At 40.0% G+C, this 18,437-nt stretch overlaps 1 protein-coding gene across 1 annotated transcript in view; it reads right to left on the reverse strand.

The window, feature by feature from the left end:
- mtap (methylthioadenosine phosphorylase) overlaps positions 1-18,437 on the reverse strand; it is a 191,737-nt gene that overhangs the window by 74,323 nt on the left and 98,977 nt on the right. Inside the window, exon 4 of the mRNA XM_028805159.2 lies at positions 1,463-1,630. Coding sequence (XP_028660992.2) covers positions 1,463-1,630 — 168 coding nt within the window. The remainder of the gene's footprint in view (positions 1-1,462; positions 1,631-18,437) is intronic.

The following is an 18,437-nucleotide window of genomic DNA, read 5'->3' on the forward strand; positions in this document are numbered from 1 at the left end:
ATCCTAGAAAACCCTCAAATAAAGCTGAATTACAACAATTTTGCAAAGATGAATGGGCCAAAATTCCTCCAGAGCGCTGTAATAGACTCATTGCAAGTTATCGCAAATGCTTGATTGCAGTTATTGCTGCTAAGGGTGGCCCAACCAGTTATTAGGTTCAGGGGGCAATTACTTTTTCACAAAGGGCCATGTAGGTTTGGATTTTTTTTTCTCCCTAAATAATAAAAACCACCATTTACAAACTGCATTTTGTGTTTACTTGTGTTATATTTGACTAATGGTTAAATGTGTTTGATGATCAGAAACATTTTGTGTGACAAACATGCAAAAGAATAAGAAATCAGGAAGGGGGCAAATAGTTTTTCACACCACTGTACTTTCTGCTCTGTATGCATTTTCCTGCTTGTTTCAAAATTAAATAATGTTGTTCTGGACTGTGTGTACCCTCTGGTGGTGAAACTATGAAGACTCTGAAGGTCTTACATAAATGATATTTTGCCCTGACCAATTTCTCCAAAAGGTAAAACAAAAACCATGACAGATAATCAAACTTTAGATGTTTTTATTTAAAAAGTATAACCACGTCAATAAAATTGCATTAAACTTTAAATAAAAAAAATGGCTGCTTAATTACAATTGGGCTATTGATACACCACAAAGCTTTGAAAAAACATTCCCTTGATGATCATTATAAAACCAAAAGCAACAGTTGTCAGTTCCAGTGCAACACACTTCCAAACTGCTGCAATAATTTTTTTGCGTTTGCATTTCATTCAAATGAAAAAGAAAAAGAGGGCAAATATTAATTATACTTAAGTATGAAAAATAAATTGCTTAAAGTTGCCAGAAAAAAAGAAAAGCAAATATAAAACACCATTCTACAATACATGCAAAATCTGGGTTTAATTACAAAGTAGCATAGGCATGAGCTGTCAAGATGTTGATACTGTCAGAAATAACCAAAGTGCCACACATGAAAGGGACACACCAAGTCACACCTGTTACAAATAAATGCTGGATATTCTAAAAGCAAAAAATTCTCTCCCCTTCATTTCTGAAACCCACTTTTCCACTATGTGGTTACAGAAGTTCAAAGTGAACATTCAAACATCCTGCTCACAGAAGTGGGAAAAACAAGGCAGATGGTGTTGACTCTGACCTTAAATGAGTGGTGTGAGGTAGAGCATACAACAGGAATGTTTAGGCAGTAGACAAGATAGAAGAGTATGATGGAAGATGCTACCACAATATGTCCCTCAACCTTCACCTCCACAGATTTTTACAATATATATTAGATACACTGGAGACATGGAAAGAAATCGGAACATCCAATGAAACAGGCAAAATCCACTCTAACAGCTACTGAGACAGATGTGAATCCAGGTCACTGGAGTTGTGAGGCAACAGCTTTAAAATGTATTGATTGTACCGTTTATAGGAGTAATTACTGTACTAAACATACCTGTCAATGAATTGGTCAATAATTACAATGTCTCCTGGTTGAATCTCCTCTCTAAGTGAGCCACAAGCAGTTGTAACAACTAGATGTGTACAGCCTTCTTCTTTGAGAGCCCAAATATTTGCTCGATAGTTCACATTCGAGGGCATAATATTATGTTGTCTTCCATGCCTATTAAGAAAATAAGTTAATATTTAAATTATTTCAAATTCATATTCCAAATATTTTCAATAGCACACTTTGCATTAACACGTCCAGAGAACATTAAATAAAAAGACAACACCATGTACAGTATATAGACACATATACAAATAAATGCAACATTAGATTTTTTTAACAAGGGGCTATTAAATTTTTAAATGTACCGGTAGTAGTAAAGAAATTTTAATATATATTAGTATTCAATGGATAGAAAGACATTTTCATATTTTTGTTAGAAATTGAGACTTTTTTTTAATTAGGGCACCATTAAATTGATTTAAACACATTACTAATGTTGCAGGTAGCTATTACTGCTTCTAAGGCCAGCATACCAGAGACTTCTTTTCACTGTTGTAGAACTATTAAAAGCATGTGCCTATTACAAGAAAAATAATCCTCAAAACAAACCTGAGTTTTATGAAAAAACATTTGTGACATCTTCTTGGGTACTTCAGCCACTATGAGGCCCATGTGAATCCTACCCTGGTCACTGTCTATGTGTATAATTTGTGTATGAATTTATGTGCAAGTGTTCATATATCTTGTAATGGAGTGATGGGCTATCTAGAGTTGGTTCTCACCTTACACCCGCTGCTGCTGGGATTTTGTTGACATTTTGTGAACCTGAAATTAGTTAAACAGGGCAAATAATTGATAAGAAAAATAAATATTCTCCTACACTAAATGGATAATGTATAGCACTGTGAACAAAAATAACTTATTATTTAAAACACCAATGTTATTGACATTCATTACCACTAGGTGAAGCCCTACAGTCAACTGCTGACTCTCAGAATCAATACTGTACAAGTCTGACAAACCTCCCGGACTTTCTGACTCTCTGTGAGAACATAAGCTTATCTTTATATCTGATACTTGTGTGTTATATTTATCATTTTTCTGAACATATTAGAAAATGCAGTATTAACACTAAAAGGTACTATTTGTGAATCACGTTAGTCACAATGATTGTTTGATTTCACAATAACATTTATTTTTACACTACAGTGACAGTGTTTAATTTTGCAGCCAAGTCATATATGGTTATAGGTTCCACTTTGATATAATACTCATTTTTAGCATGCCCAAGTGATTTTGCATCAGCTTTCATTCTAGATCTTATTTTCACCTACTCAGGCTCATCCATGAGAATATTCATGCAAGTCAACTGTCTCTCTCACGTTGTCTGTCTCCTGTTCAACAAGACCGACATGGTACTTTAACTAACTATTGCACCAGACATAGGCTCTTTGGTAAAATTAACATTACATACTCCTTTAATTGCTTTGATGTGATCAACAAGGATTCTCTGTGTAACCACTGACTACACCATCAAATTTTCCATGTATGACCTTGTTCAGACAAAACCCTCTCCATACTTACCAAAACATGGAGCTATATTCCACCACCTGCTAAGTTATGCTTTGGAACTCAGTGTTCTATGGAACAGACTATCCAGCCTTTCTGACATAGGGAAAATTCACAGAAGTCTGTTGTTCTCACAGCAAAATCTTTGAAGTCCACAAATTCCCTCAGCGTATCAGCACCCATCGACATAGTGTACTGTGACAAGAGTGTGTATGACACTCATTTTCTGAGCATGTTTCTCCTTTTTTGACACCGTGTGTCCAGACACCACAAATTCTTACAAGAAGGTAGATTACTGAAGCTTCCTTAAGAAGCTTATCAGAAGAGCAATCAGGAACTTTTTTACATTCCACCTTCATCAGAAGTGCCTCTCGGCAATTTTCTTTTTAGCCAAACATTAAAAAAGCCTCCTCTGCCACCAAACCAATCTTCACCATTGATGCATCCTTGTGCGTTCACTGGTCACGTGAAAAGCGGTCTGGAGGAGCCGCATTGTGCATTAGGACTGTGAATCATCAAAGACCTCCTCAATCAATTTTAAATTGCTATTTATTTGCTGATTCGATTTGTATTGCAATTTGTAAAAGTATTAAATTTTGATATTACTGTATATTTTGGGTGCAGGTGTATCAGAGTCAATTCATGTTTGATGTTGTACATTAATTTTTATATATATTTTATTTGTATTCCCCCAAAATTTGTCCTTATTGTTCAATGTGTATTTAACATAGACAGGAACAATTATTGGGATAGCAAGTATTTCAGGTTCCCACCCAGGGCACAATTATATGGACTCATTTTCTGTGTTCCGTAAACAGGAAATTGGCTTGCAGGAGGCAGGATGGGCCTTGGTGAGCTCCATTTAATTTTTGTTTAAAATTGTTTATTATAAACATTAAGTTATTTCTGTTTGTAATGCATTTCCTTTGTTTTAGAGAAAAGCTGGAAACAGGAGCACCCCCAGAAACTGTGCAGAACCTTCAGTTAAATTGTACAGTAATCCCTCCTCCATCGCGGGGGTTGCGTTCCAGAACCCCCCGCGAAAGGTGAAAATCTGCGAAGTAGAAACCATATGTTTATATGGTTATTTTTATATTGTCATGCTTGGGTCACAGATTTGCACAGAAACACAGGAGGTTGTAGAGAGACAGGAACGTTATTCAAACACTGCAAACAAACATTTGTCTCTTTTTCAAAAGTTTAAACTGTGCTCCATGACAAGACAGAGATGACAGTTCCGTCTCACAATTAAAAGAATGCAAACATATCTTCCTCTTCAAAGGAGTGCGCGTCAGGAGCAGAGAATGTCAGAGAGAGAGAGAGAGAGAGAGAGAGAGAGAGAGAGAAAAAAAGCAAACAATCAAAAATCAATAGGGCTGTTTGGCTTTTAAGTATGCAAAGCACCGCCGGACAAACCAGCTGCAAGGAAGAGAGCAATGTGAAGGTAGTCTTTCAGCATTTTTTAGAGGAGCGTCCATATCCTCTAGGCCAGTTTGCAAACAGCCCATCTGCTCACACCCCCTCCGTCAGGAGCAGAGAATGTCAAGAGCAAGAGAGAGAGAAAAATAAACAATCAAAAATCAATACGTGCTGTTTGATCTTTTAAGTATGGGAAGCACCGTACAGGAAGCATATCGCTTGACAAAGCAACCATATGTAAGCCCAGCAACGATGGCAGCAATGTGAAGGTAATCTTTCAGCGTTTTTTGAGGAGCGGTCGTATCCTCTAGGGGTGCGAACAGCCCCCGTGCTCACAATATATTTGAGGAGTTATATGTAATACGTAATACACGCTCTGGTTGGGTAGCTTCTCAGCCATCTGCCAATAGCGTCCCTTGTATGAAATCAACTGGGCAAACCAACTGAGGAAGCATGTACCAGAAATTAAAAGACCCATTGTCCGCAGAAATCCGCGAACCAGCAAAAAATCCGCGATATATATTTAAATATGCTTATATATAAAATCCGCGATAGAGTGAAGCCGCGAAAGTCGAAGCGCGATATAGCGAGGGATTACTGTATTACTTTTTACTCTCTCAGATGCGTAGGAAATAAAAACAAGGCAAGTGATGTATTGTCATTAACAACTCCTGTTGTGCAAAATTCCGTGCCAAATGTTCAAGCTGGGCAAGACACGCCTAGTGGATCTAGTGCGCATGCACAGCATTGTTTGTTATATGTATCCAGTGTGTTCACAGGTGCTGTTCAATGTTTTGATTCTATATCCACTAATTGTGTGTTGGGCATTGCTAACAAAGTAAGTTTTCTGTTGCCTTTAATTAAAATGTTTAGTGTACTTTAAGTTTATAACCAACACTTCAACTCCTAATAACATTGTAACAAGCCCACCTGCAATGTACTTTTCTTTAACGGATTTACCTTATGAGGCTACTGAGAGCATTCTGTCCCCTCAGGGATGCTATAGAAAAGGGGATGTTATCTGTTTTTCCCAGGGGCACACGTAACAGAATTTGTATGTGTAAACTGGCAATAAACACCAACTCTCCATACCGGTCTTCTCTGCTTTGTTATTTAATTAACAACCGACTTCCAAGCCAACACCAGTCTGTCCTTCATTACTTTATTAATGACCAACATGTAAACAGAAACAGGGAAGCTTGGTTACATTGGTGGAAGCACTTAAATATAAACTACACTATCAATGGGAAGTACAGATAAATAAAGATGTTGCATAAGAACAAACCTCTTTTTGATTTCAGCATAAGTGTAACCTCCCTCATTTTTGGGTAAAGATAAACAGTTTTCTGTCCTGGGTAAGGCAGTATGAAGCAACAGGCAAAGTCCTAATGGAAGGGAAGGGTATCAGTTGTTATCAATATGAATTAGTAAGGATTTTACCAACTCATCTAACTAAGGCAGCATTTTTACTGTGGGACAGCATTCCTGCTATGGTCCAGTCTGATTATAAGGGTGTGAAAGAGAAACAAAGATGATTTTGGGCATATACAGTGGATGGATCATTTTAGGGGCCATCTTCTGGCCCACCTGCATGCACAGCATGACAGCCTAGAAGCATATGCCAATGAAATCAGCAGGCTGGTCAAGAAGGCTTTCTAGGACTATAGAGAAACTGCTAAATGAGTGTAGAAATGTCAGATTTATTGTGTTTCTGGACAACCCCCCCCCCCCCCCCCCACCCCCACGTGACAGAGAAGTGCCATGAATTAAGTGCAATAGATATGGATGACGCACTGGTCATTGCAGGTTGATACGAGAATTCTAGTGAGATGATTAATGTGGACTGTTCAAACTATTACACTGGCACAGCCAATGTGTCTATTGGAGCAGTGGCTGGAGTTCATTCTATTACTGATACTGGGAGTCTGTGTAAAGATGTAGATAGACTGACCTAAGAAATGAAACACATGAGGATTGAGATAAGACATCTGACAAGGGAAAATTTTAGGCTGAGAGATAGTGTGTGTCAATGTACCTGTCGATGTGGGGGGCAAGGATGTCAGGCACAGTCCTGGCGACAGGCGCAGAGAGGCCGTCCCCCTGAAAGGAGAGTGGGGACACCAGGGTAGATGCTGTAGCCATTCAGGAAACCTGAACACCATACCAAATTTTACTCAGTATGGTCACCAAGGCAATGTACTCCAAGCCCTGGCTGACGAAAGAGTTTCATTCCACCTAGAAGGGAGAAGAGGTGCAGCTAATTGGGACATTAAGTTTAGCTGATGTTATAGCCCAAACAGCAGCTGTGCCACCTGAGGGCATTCCCACTATTAACACTGGGCAGAGTAATTCAATAGCAAAGGATGCTAACAATGGTAAGATTGGATCTGTACACTGCCAATTAACCACAGTGAGACTGTTGGATATCTGGAGCCCAACCTTCCTGACTCATCTTGCTTGGTGGGGGTCCGTACTGTCACCTCTGTGGAAAATGGACTGACTAGTACCTGTATTCTAAATTCTACCAAAGGTTACACTACTTTAAGATGGGTAATGCACTTGGGAGATTAGGACCTTCAGCTATTCTCATCTTCCCCAGTGAATGTAACTCCAGTGACTCTTACCCCTGCAATGCGTCACTAGAGGATTCCCCCATTTCAGCAGCACTGAAATTTGCACTGTTACTGCTACTAGTTAAATTTCAATTCAAGGTCATCTTTAACACCTCTGAGAACAATGGCAAATGCACACTAGTGAAACATTACATAAGAACAAGTCGCCACACTCTCTTATAAGACAGCCTGCATATCATGCCCCCCTCCCCACCAAAAAGCAGAAACCGAGAGACAAGTGGCAAATATTCTGGCCTGAAAAAAATTATTGAAGAGAGCTGCAGCTCTTGGACTGCCCCAGTAGTGTTCGTTAAAAAAAAAAAGTGGCAAATGAAGATTGTGTGTTTAGTACAGGCACTTGAATACAGTGACAGTGAAAGACTCGCGCCATCTTCCCCGGGTGGAAAAAACAATGGGTTCTGTTTGGTTTACCACCTTGGATTTCACAATGGATTTTACTGGCAGGTAGAAACAGCCAAGGAGGACAGGAAGTAGTCTCTAGCAGTGGGGTTCCATTCCCATGGGCTATACCAAATCCCAGCTACATTCCAACGAACATTGGAGCTGGCTCTTCAGGGAATTCTATGGCATATTTGAATGGTGTATTTTGACAACATACTATTTTTATAGTCTTACATTTGAGGAGGATTTGTACAGACTGGAGGAGTTATTCTTGAGGATCCAATGTGCAGGCTTGAAACTGAACCCCAAAAAATGCCATCTTGCTCAGGGATCATGTGGTGTTTCTTTGCCACACTGTATCTCAATGGGGCCTTCAACCTAATCCAAGGAACACACAAAGTCAGAAAGAGTTTAACCTCACAGTCTCCTTCAGAGGTTAGAGCATTTGTTGGGCTATATTCTTATTGTAGAGGTTTTGTAAAGGACTTTTCAAGACATGCCACATCCCTACATCACCTTATGGGAAAGAATGTCCCCTTTGAATGGATTGTACAATCAATCAACTTTAAATAAAGTGTGGAATCATCATCCGGCATGGTCCCAATACACTGCACAAATAAGAATATATGGGACAAGATATAAAATAAGAAAATAAAAACAAAAATGAAAACATCAATGATAAAGGAATAATACATAATAAAACTGAAATAAAATGACATTAAACCATTAAAGTTATTATTTTTTTTATTACTTTTTGACATATCATAATTAAGGAATTTTTCAAAGATGATATACCTGACTGGAGTCTAAGGCAGGCTGTAATAAAGGGAGTAAAGTTAGGATTTTAGTATTGATTTAAAAATATCAACGGAGTGTGCTTCTCTTATATAAAAGGAAGGCCATTCCAAAGATAAGATGCATAGTAGGCAAATGCTCTGTGACCAACTGTTTTTTCTCTTAATTGGAGGAATCACCACAAGACCAGCATTAAGAGAAAAATGTACTGGATCATATTGTGTAGTTAGCTCGGCATAGTAGGGTGGTGCAAGTCCATGCAAGGTATACGTTAAAAGAACTTTAAAATCAGGTCTTGCTTGTACTGGTAACCAGTGAAGAGAAACTAAAATGGGTGTTGTGTGCTCAGTTCTTTTTTGTTTTTGTCAAGATTCTAGCTGCAGCATTCTGAATAAGACTGAAGACTTCTAGTAACACAACTAGGAAGACAAGAGAAAAGGGCATTACAATAATCAACTCTAGAAGAAACAAATGCATGCATGTATTAATATTTCAGCATCACACAAAGATTAGAAATATTACAAGAATACGATCTATTCCAAGATGAAAAAAATGCTGTATTGGTAATAGCCTTGATATGGTACTGGAATGTGAAAGGAGTATCAAGTATCACTTCAAGATGTTTAATGGTCAAGTTTCAGAAATACTACAGCCATTAATATTAACACTCAAGCTTTCACACAACTGAACATATATGGCTGGTCTAACAATCAACAGCTCTGTTTTATCGGCATTTAAGAATTAGGGAGTTGGGAAAGGTCATTTGGCTTTACAGATTATCTATCTCTATCTATCTATCTCTATATATATATCTATATCTATATATATATCTATATCTATATATATATCTATCTATATATCTATTATATATATATCTATCTATATATCTATATATATCTATCTATATATCTATATCTCTATATATATCTATATCTATATATCATCAGTATAACAGTGGAAATTAACAAATGATGTCACCAAGGTGGTGCATATACTATAGATAGAAACAAGCTTTGGGCCAAGGACTGAGCCATGGGGTACACCAAAATATACTTCATAAAATTCAGAGATTGTATTGTTGTAACTTACACATTAAGTTCTGTTTGATAAAGAAGAGTGAAACCATGCTAGTATGCTTCTCCAAGTAGCTTAAAAGTATGCTGTGGTCTAAGTGTCAAAAGCTGCACTTAAGTCAAGAAGCGACAACACAGACATTAGATTAGAATCAACAGTGATCAGCAGATCATTACTTCCTCTAGTCAAAGCAGTTTCAGTAGGAATGACGGGACCAAAAGTCAGACTGGAATTTGTCAGAAGGATTATTAAGTTGATCAACAACAGCTCTTTCAAGTAACTCTGACATAAAAGACTGGAAATTGGTCAATTATTCAGAATCCATGGATACAAGTTAGGTTTTTTTTTTTGTTTTTTTTTAAATTAATTGCTTAATAATAGCAGTTTTAAAAGCAGAGGGCACAGAACCAATGGAAACGGACTTATTGATAATATTAAGAGTAGGACTAATTAAAACAGTAGACAGTTCCTTAAAAAGATCAGATAGTATAGGGTCTAATATGCAGGTTGTAAGTTTGGAAGCAGTTATTAGGCTGCAGTGGAAACTACTTCAAATTGTAAAAAGTTGCACGAGGTCTGAGTCGCAGTGTCTGTCTGTATCCATGAAGAAAGAAAGAGAGAGAGAGACTTTATTACTCCCAAGGGGAAATTCACATACTCCAGCAGCAGCATACTGATACAAAAACAATATTAAATTAAAGAGTAATAAAAATGCAGGTATAACAGACAATAACTTTGAATAATGTTAACGTTTACACCCCCGGGTGGAATTGAAGAGTCGCATAGTTTGGGGGAGGAACGATCTCCTCAGTCTGTCAGTGGAGCAGGACAGTGACAGCAGTCTGTTGCTGAAGCTGCTCCTCTGTCTGGAGACGACACTGTTTAGTGGATGCATTGGATTCTCCATAATTGATAGGAGCCTTTTGAGCGCCCATCGCTCTGCCACGGATGTCAAACTGTCCAGCTCCGTGCCTACAATAGAGCCTGCCTTCCTCACCAGTTTTTCCAGGCGTGAGGCGTCCTTCTTAATGCTGTCTCCCCAGCACACCACCGCGTAGAAGAGGGCACTCACCACAACCGTCTGATTGAACATCTGCAGCATCTTATTGCAGATGTTGAAGGACACCATTCTTCTAAGGAAGTATAGCCGGCTCTGTCCTCTCTTGCACAGAGAATCAGTATTGGCAGTCCAGTTCAATTTATCATCCAGCTGCACTCCCAGGTATTTATAGGTCTGTACCCTCTGCACACAGTCACCTCTGATGATCACGGGGTCCAGGAGGGGTCTAGACCTCCTAAAATCCACCACCAGCTCCTTGGTTTTGCTGGTGTTCAAGTGTAGGTGGTTTGAGTCGCACCATTTAAAAAAGTCCTTGATGAGGTTCCTATACTCCTCCTCCTGCCCACTCCTGATGCAGCCCACGACAGCAGTGTCGTCAGCGAACTTTTGCACATGGCAGGACTCCGAGTTGTATTGGAAGTCCAATGTATATAGGCTGAACAGGACCGGAGAAAGTACAGTCCCCTGTGGCGCTCCTGTGTTGCTGACCACAATGTCAGACCTGCAGTTCCCGAGACGCACATACTGTGGTCTGTTTGTAAGATAGTCCACGATCCATGCCACCAGGTATGAATCTACTCCCATCTCTGTCAGCGTGTCCCTAAGGAGCAGAGGTTGGATGGTGTTGAAGGTGCTAGAGAAGTCCAGAAATAATTCTTACAGCACCACTGCCTCTGTCCAAGTGGGAGAGGGATCGGTGTAGCATATAGATGATGGCATCCTCCGCTCCCACCTTCTCCTGGTATGCGAACTGCAGACGGTCGAGGGCGTGGCGTACCTGTGGCCTCAGGTGGTGAAGCAGCAGCCGCTCCATGGTCTTCATCACATGTGACGTCAGAGCGACAGGCCGGAAAGTGAAAAGTACTGGAGAGATCATAACCATCACGCAGAACAATGTAGACCACCGATTTCCTCTCTAATCAAACCAATCCCATTTATGAAAAATCTCAGAAATTTATCAGCACCGAATGAAGGAATGGACAGGAGCATTCTGGGTGATTGATATCCACACTGTATCAAACAAAATCTGTGAATTATTTCTATTATTGAGTGAGTTTATAATTTTTTTAAAACTTTCTACAAAGGCAGTTCAAAGATGAAAACCCTCTTGTTTTGTCATACGCCACCTGCGCTCAAGTTTTCTACAAGTCTATTCAAGTCCATGAATGTCATTTGTAAACCATGGTGCAGGTTTCACCCATGTACATTTTCTTGTTCTAAGAGGAGCAACATATTTAAACAATTTAAGCAGATTATCTGAGAGATTATCAAAGGAATCACAACTTGTACCACATGCATCAAGTATATCAAGTACAGGTAGTTGTTGACTTGCAACTTATGCATCTTAAGACCATTACACGCAGAACAACTACATCTCATGGACAAACTATCTTTCACCACACCAGCTCCATATGCCGTGATTCATTCATCTCGATCTCAGTTTATTACCTGCAATAGTCAAAACCTATGTTCAGTTACCCCAAAAAAAAACAAAAAAAAAAAACTCCTGATCTGGACACAAAAAATGAAGTTGATCAAGCAGTATGATGGAAAAAAGAAAGAAAGTGAATGTGATCACATGCGACTAAGTTATCCCATTGTAACCAGGGTGCAGCGCACATGCTGTATTGTGCTGTGCTCTGACTTTGAATCCGGTTAACCTCTGAAGCTTCTGCACTGTGATTCATGATGTGCCACTTCGAGGAAACCATCACAAAAGGGTAACGGACCCAAATTGAACCTCTATATTTTAATGTTTAATATTAACAGGCTGAAATGTTCAAACAGAAAACACGAGTGCTCAAACTATTCTGGTATAATTCCTTCTCTCAGTTAACACAATGAACACAGGGAGAGGCACACACTGATGACGTAACACAGAAAAAGGATTCATGAAGCTGTTAAAGATTTAGCACCCATGCAATCAACATTAATAATGAAATAAAATAAATAATTTACAAAAAAAAAAAAATTATATATCTATCTATCTATCTATCCATCCATCCATCCATCCATTTTCCAACCCGCTGAATCCGAACACAGGGTCACGGGGGTCTGCTGGAGCCAATCCCAGCCAACACAGGGCACAAGGCAGGGAACCAATCCCGGGCAGGGTGCCAACCCACCGCAGGACACACACAAACACACCCACACACCAAGCACACAGTAGGGCCAATTGAGAATCGCCAATCCACCTAACCTGCATGTCTTCGGACTGTGGGAGGAAACCGGAGCGCCCGGAGGAAACCCACGCAGACACGGGGAGAACATGCAAACTCCACGCAGGGAGGACCCGGGAAGTGAACCCGGGTCCCCAGATCTCCCAACTGCGAGGCAGCAGCGCTACCCACTGTCTATCTATCTATATTATATATATATATATATATATATATATATATATATATATATATATATATATATACATATATACATACACGATGTGCCAATAGTAATGATTAAAAAAAGGATATAAAAACAAACAATACAACTTAAGGGACTAATTATACCGTACTATACATATGGTCAGGTTTGAATACATATACTGGTCCGTCTTACATCCAGATAAAATTTACGACTGGTCTGTCAGAACCTAATGTGGTCATAAGTTGACTATTACCTGATTCTCATATAGTACAAACAGCATTGTTATTAATATGGTGTTAAGTATATGTACCAGGTTCGAGAAACTTAGAGTACAGAGAAATACATTGAAACAGACACAGAAATGATCAGTAGCTGGAACCTGTAAAACTGATTAAACATCAATGTCAATACTCTTTTGTAAAGATTAGGTTCCACGTTTGTGATTAGCACACTTCACGTGTTAAGTAAAATCTAAACTAGCAATCTTCTTTCAGCTGCTCCCGTTAGGGGTTGCCACAGCGGATTATCTTCTTCCATAACTTTCTGTCCTCTGCATCTTGCTCAGTTAAACCCATCACCTGCATGTCCGCTCTCACCACATCCATAAACCTTCTCTTAGGCATTCCTCTTTTTCTCTTCCCTGGCAGATCTAGAATCTAAACAGTGATTTACGTGCACGTTAAGATCACTCAGTAAAATTTCTATAACATATTAGACAAGAACAATCAACAATATCTCAAAAAACACAGCTAGGAAATTGGAGTTATGCTTTTTTTTTGGGGGGGGGGGGGGCTATAAATAGTAGAAATTGTTGAGTTATGATAACTATAGTTAAAGTGCAATCAAAGCTGGTGAACAACTTAGGAAAGATTGTTGCAATTCCATCCCCTTTCTTGCCTTGTCTAGCAGAAAATAAGTAGTAATGTGGAGGAGAAGCCTCAATAAGTGTAGCTGATAAAGTGGATGAGAGGCAACATTCAGTAAGAAATAGAAAATGTGGACCATATTGAGAAATAAAATCACTAATGTAAAAATTCTTACTAGAGAGTGATTTAATGTTCAACAGTGCAAGCTATGTACTTTAGCTGTACTTTCTCCGATCCTGTTCAGCATATATACAATCGGACTTCCAATACAACTCGGAGTCCTGCCATGTGCAAAAGTTCGCTGATGACACTGCTATCGTGGGCTGCATCAGGAATGGGCTGGAGGATGAGTACAGGGACCTAATCAATGACTTTGTTAAATGGTGCGACTCAAACCACCTACAACTGAACACCAGCAAAACCAAGGAGCTGGTGGTGGATTTTAGGAGGCCCAGACCCCTCATGGACCCCGTGATCATCAAAGGTGACTGTGTGCAGATGGTGCAGACCTATAAATATCTGGGAGTGCAGCTGGATGATAAATTAGACTGGACTGCCAATACTGATGCACTGTGCAAGAAAGGACAGAGCCGACTATACTTCCTTAGAAGGCTGGCGTCCTTCAACATCTGCAATAAGATGCTGCAGATGTTCTATAAGACAGTTGTGGCGAGCGCCCTCTTCTACGCGGTGGTGTGCTGGGGAGGCAGCATTAAGAGGAAAGACGCCTCACGCCTGGACAAACTGGTGAGGAAGGCAGGCTCTATTGTTGGCATGGAGCTGCACAGTTTAACATCTGTGGCAGAGCGAAGGGCGCTCAGCAGGCTCCTATCAATTATGGAGAATCCACTGCATCCACTAAATAGCATCATCTCCAGACAGAAGAGCAGCTTCAGCGACAGACTGCTGTCACTGTCCTGCTCCACTGACAGATTGAGGAGATCGTTCCTCCACCAAACTATGCGACTCTTCAATTCCACCTTGGGGGGGGGGGGGGGGGGGGGGGTAAACGATAACATTTAACATTATACAAAGTAAGTCTTTTTTTCACCTGCATTATTATCATTCTTTAATTTAATATTATTTATTGTATCAGTATGCTGCTGCTGGAAAATGTGAATTTCCCATTGGGATTAATAAAGTATCTATCTATGTAACATGGAAGGAATACATGGATGGTGCAAAGTTGCACCTCTTCAAGCTGATTTGTAATTAAACTTTTTGATGTTAAGAGGCTAGCAGTTTTACAAAATTAGGGTTGTGTATTACATTATCACTTTTATTTGATCTAGCATTGATTATTACAGGGGTTATAGGGAGACTCTCTACAGTAGATTGTCGCAAGAGTTACTAGGGGGAGCTGTAAAGAAGCCAGTGGGTCACTGGGATGTAGGGCTGGTATTAGCACTGATTTTTGACTCAATTTGATTCGATGCACTGATATCTTTGAGGTGTTGGCTCAAAAAAAAAAAAAAAAAAAAAGATTATATTAATGTTCTCTATCATGGTTAAGTAATGTGACAAATTTCAGGAACACTTTATTTGAAGGGTGTTTACATAGTGATTTCATAACATACACATTAGCATGGAATGATATTTAAGAAGCAATACTTGATTAGTAATGCACAGCCAACATGAGTATTTGCAAGATGTAGAATATCAGTCTTTATATATTAAAAAAAACTTTTCCACAGCACTGTACTCATTTGTATACATTGTGGGGAACAGTCCGGACATCGTTGGTTCAAACCCACACACGTTTATTTACAATATTATTTACAAGTATGCCACACACAACCCAGTGCTGCAGCACCAATCACCCCAAAGTTCAGGCCACACCACGATGCCTTTCTTCAGGTCAGGCTCCACTCCTCTCCTCCAGACTCCAGCCTTCGAATGGAGGGAGGCGGCCCCGGGTGCCTCCCAATGAGTGCTGGCCAGCACTCACTGGTGTGGCGGAAGTGCCGGCTGTGCACCCGGAAGCACTACGGGTGTCCCTGGTCTTTTTCCCCCCAGCACTTCCCGGTGTGGTGGAAGTGCTGAGGGCCAGGGCTCCTCAGGCATTTGGTTTAGGGGAAGGCTACAAAAAGCTATCTCAGAGGTCACTGTCGTTTCAACTGTAAGGAATGTAATCAGGAAATGGTAGGCCACAGGCACAGTTGCTGTTAAACCCAGGTCTGGCAGGCTAAGAAAAATACAGGAACGGCATATACGAAGGATTGTGAGAATGGTTACAGACAACCCACAGATCACCTCCAAAGACCTGCAAGAACATCTTGCTGCAGATGGTGTATCTTTACATCGTTCTACAATTCAGCGCAATTTGCACAAAGAACATCTGTATGGCAGGGTGATGAGAAAGAAGCCCTTTCTGCAATCACAGTACAAAAACAGTCGCTTGTTGTATGCAAATGCTCGTTTAGACAAGCCAGATTAATTTTAGAACAAAGTGCTTTGGACTGATAAGACAAAAATTGAGTTATTTGGTCATAACAAAAAGTGCTTTGCATGGTGGAAGAACAACACCGCATTCCAAGAAAAACACCTGCTACCTACTGTCAAATTTGGTGGAGGTTCCATCATGCCGTGGGGCTATGTGGCTAGTTCAGGGACTGGGGCCCTTGTTAAAGTCGAGGGTCGGATGAATTCAACCCAATATCAACAAATTCTTCAGGATAATGTTCAAGCATCAGTCACAAAGTTGAAGTTATGCAGGGGTTGTATATTCCAACAAGACAATGACCCCAAAACAGTTTGAAATCTATAAAGGCATTCATGGAGAGGGAGAAGTACAATAATCTGGAATAGCCGTCACAGTCCCCCGACTTGAATATCATCAAAAATCTATGGGATGATTTGAAGCAGGCTGTCCATGCTTGGCAGCCATCAAATTTAGATAGATATATAAAATAAAATAAATAAAAATTTAACTGAACTAGAGAGATTTTGTATGGAAGAATGGTCAAAAATACCTCTATCTAGAATCCAGACACTCATCAAAGTCTATAGGAGGGGTCTAGAGGCTGTTATATTTGCAAAAGGAGGCTCAACTAAGTATTGAAGTAATATCTCTGTTGGGGTGCCCATATTTATGCACCTGTCTAAATTCGTTATGATGCAAATTTTCTGTTAATCCAATAAACAATGTCACTGCTGAAATACTACTGTTTCCATAAGACATGTCATATATTAAAAGGAAGTTGCTATTTTGAAAGCTCAGCCAATGATAAACAAAAATCCGAAGAATTAAGAGGGGTTCCCAAACTTTTTCATATGACTGTATGTATTGCTACATCAGAGTCTACACACATTATGGGGGGTTCCTTGTTTTAATACAATGCAATGGCATCTACTTTATAAAACATCTATATCATCTTACAAGTATAAAATAATCAAATATTGCTTAAAAATAATACATGCTATTCAGTAACCTATTGTGAAGGATTGCCGGCTTTCTACTCCGGCCCTCACCCCCAGGCCGCCAGGAGGAGCTCTCCCGACAGCATGAACGTGCCCCGAATTCCAGCAGGGCATCATGGACTCTGTAGTTTATATGCACAGCCCTGCTGGATACCATGGGGGCCTCCAGGAGTCGCTGTAGGGAGGTTGTCGGACTCTTATGTGCCCTATAACCCGGAGGTGCGTCATGATCACATGACAGGAAGAAACGACGTGCCTCCGGGGTGAAGAAGAGTTTTTATATGACCCGGAAGTGTTCCTAGTCACGTGGACAGAGAGGACGAAACACTTCCGGATCAGGACTATAAAAGGACTATGGGAAATCCCAGATGGCGAGCTGAGCTGGGAGGAAGGGTGGCAAAGTGTCTGGGAGTGTGGAGGATTGATTATTTATTGTTTATTATTGAGTATTGTGGAGAGGAGGGTGCTTTGTGCACTGTATTGTCCAAATAAATATAATTATTGGACTTTTACCTGGTGTCTGGAGTCGAGTCTGAGGGTTCTAGGGGTCACGGAGACCTCAAACTATCACACCATTCATAAGGTTATGAATCTCAATGTAGAAACCCTTCAACTAAACTATTGACCAAATCTATTCCCCTACTGGCCATCTCTCTATTAAGCACCTGGTTCTCAGTCATGGTCCCAGAGGGACACAGTGGCTGCATGTTTTCCTTCCAACTAGTTTCCTAATTGGAAAATGAAACTTGGTATGTAAATATTTGGCTTGTTAGTGCTTTAATTTATCCAACAGAAATTGCACAGTAGAATTTCTGACAACATTATTGTGTTTTGTGGACCATATTTAAACTTTATGGTCCTTCCAATTCACCTCTAATTCTAAACATTTTTTAATACAGATAATTCTTGGTGCATATGCACAGGTTTAAAAGGAAACACATTAGCTGGAGAGGTGCTGGTTTATTGGTTATCTGCATTTCATTATTAACTAATGTCTGGTTAAGAAAACAGTCAACAAAATGAAAACAAATGCTGCTGCTAAAAACTAAAACAGGCAATTAAGGGTTGTGGCAGGTGGCCGGGTGTGGTCATTAGCTGCCTGCCTATTTAAGGAGCTGCCTCCCCTCATTAAGGACTGGAGTCGGGTAAGGAGGTCGACGAGGTCTAAGAAGAGTGAGTGAGTGAGTGAGTGAGTGAGTGAGTGAGTGAGTGAGTGAGTGAGTGAGTGAGGGAGAGAGGGAGGGAGTATGAGAAGCCTGGACTTTGGGAGACTGTTGGGGTTTGTGGTGGTGCACTTATAGACATTGTAAATACAGTTGTAAATAAATGTGTGGTGGTGACTTTAAACATGTCTGCCTGTCTCAGTCCGGGGCCCTCCATTCACAGTGGCGTAGTCG

The sequence above is a fragment of the Erpetoichthys calabaricus genome, chromosome 7, assembly GCF_900747795.2.
Source record: "Erpetoichthys calabaricus chromosome 7, fErpCal1.3, whole genome shotgun sequence".
Classification (NCBI taxonomy): domain Eukaryota; kingdom Metazoa; phylum Chordata; class Cladistia; order Polypteriformes; family Polypteridae; genus Erpetoichthys; species Erpetoichthys calabaricus.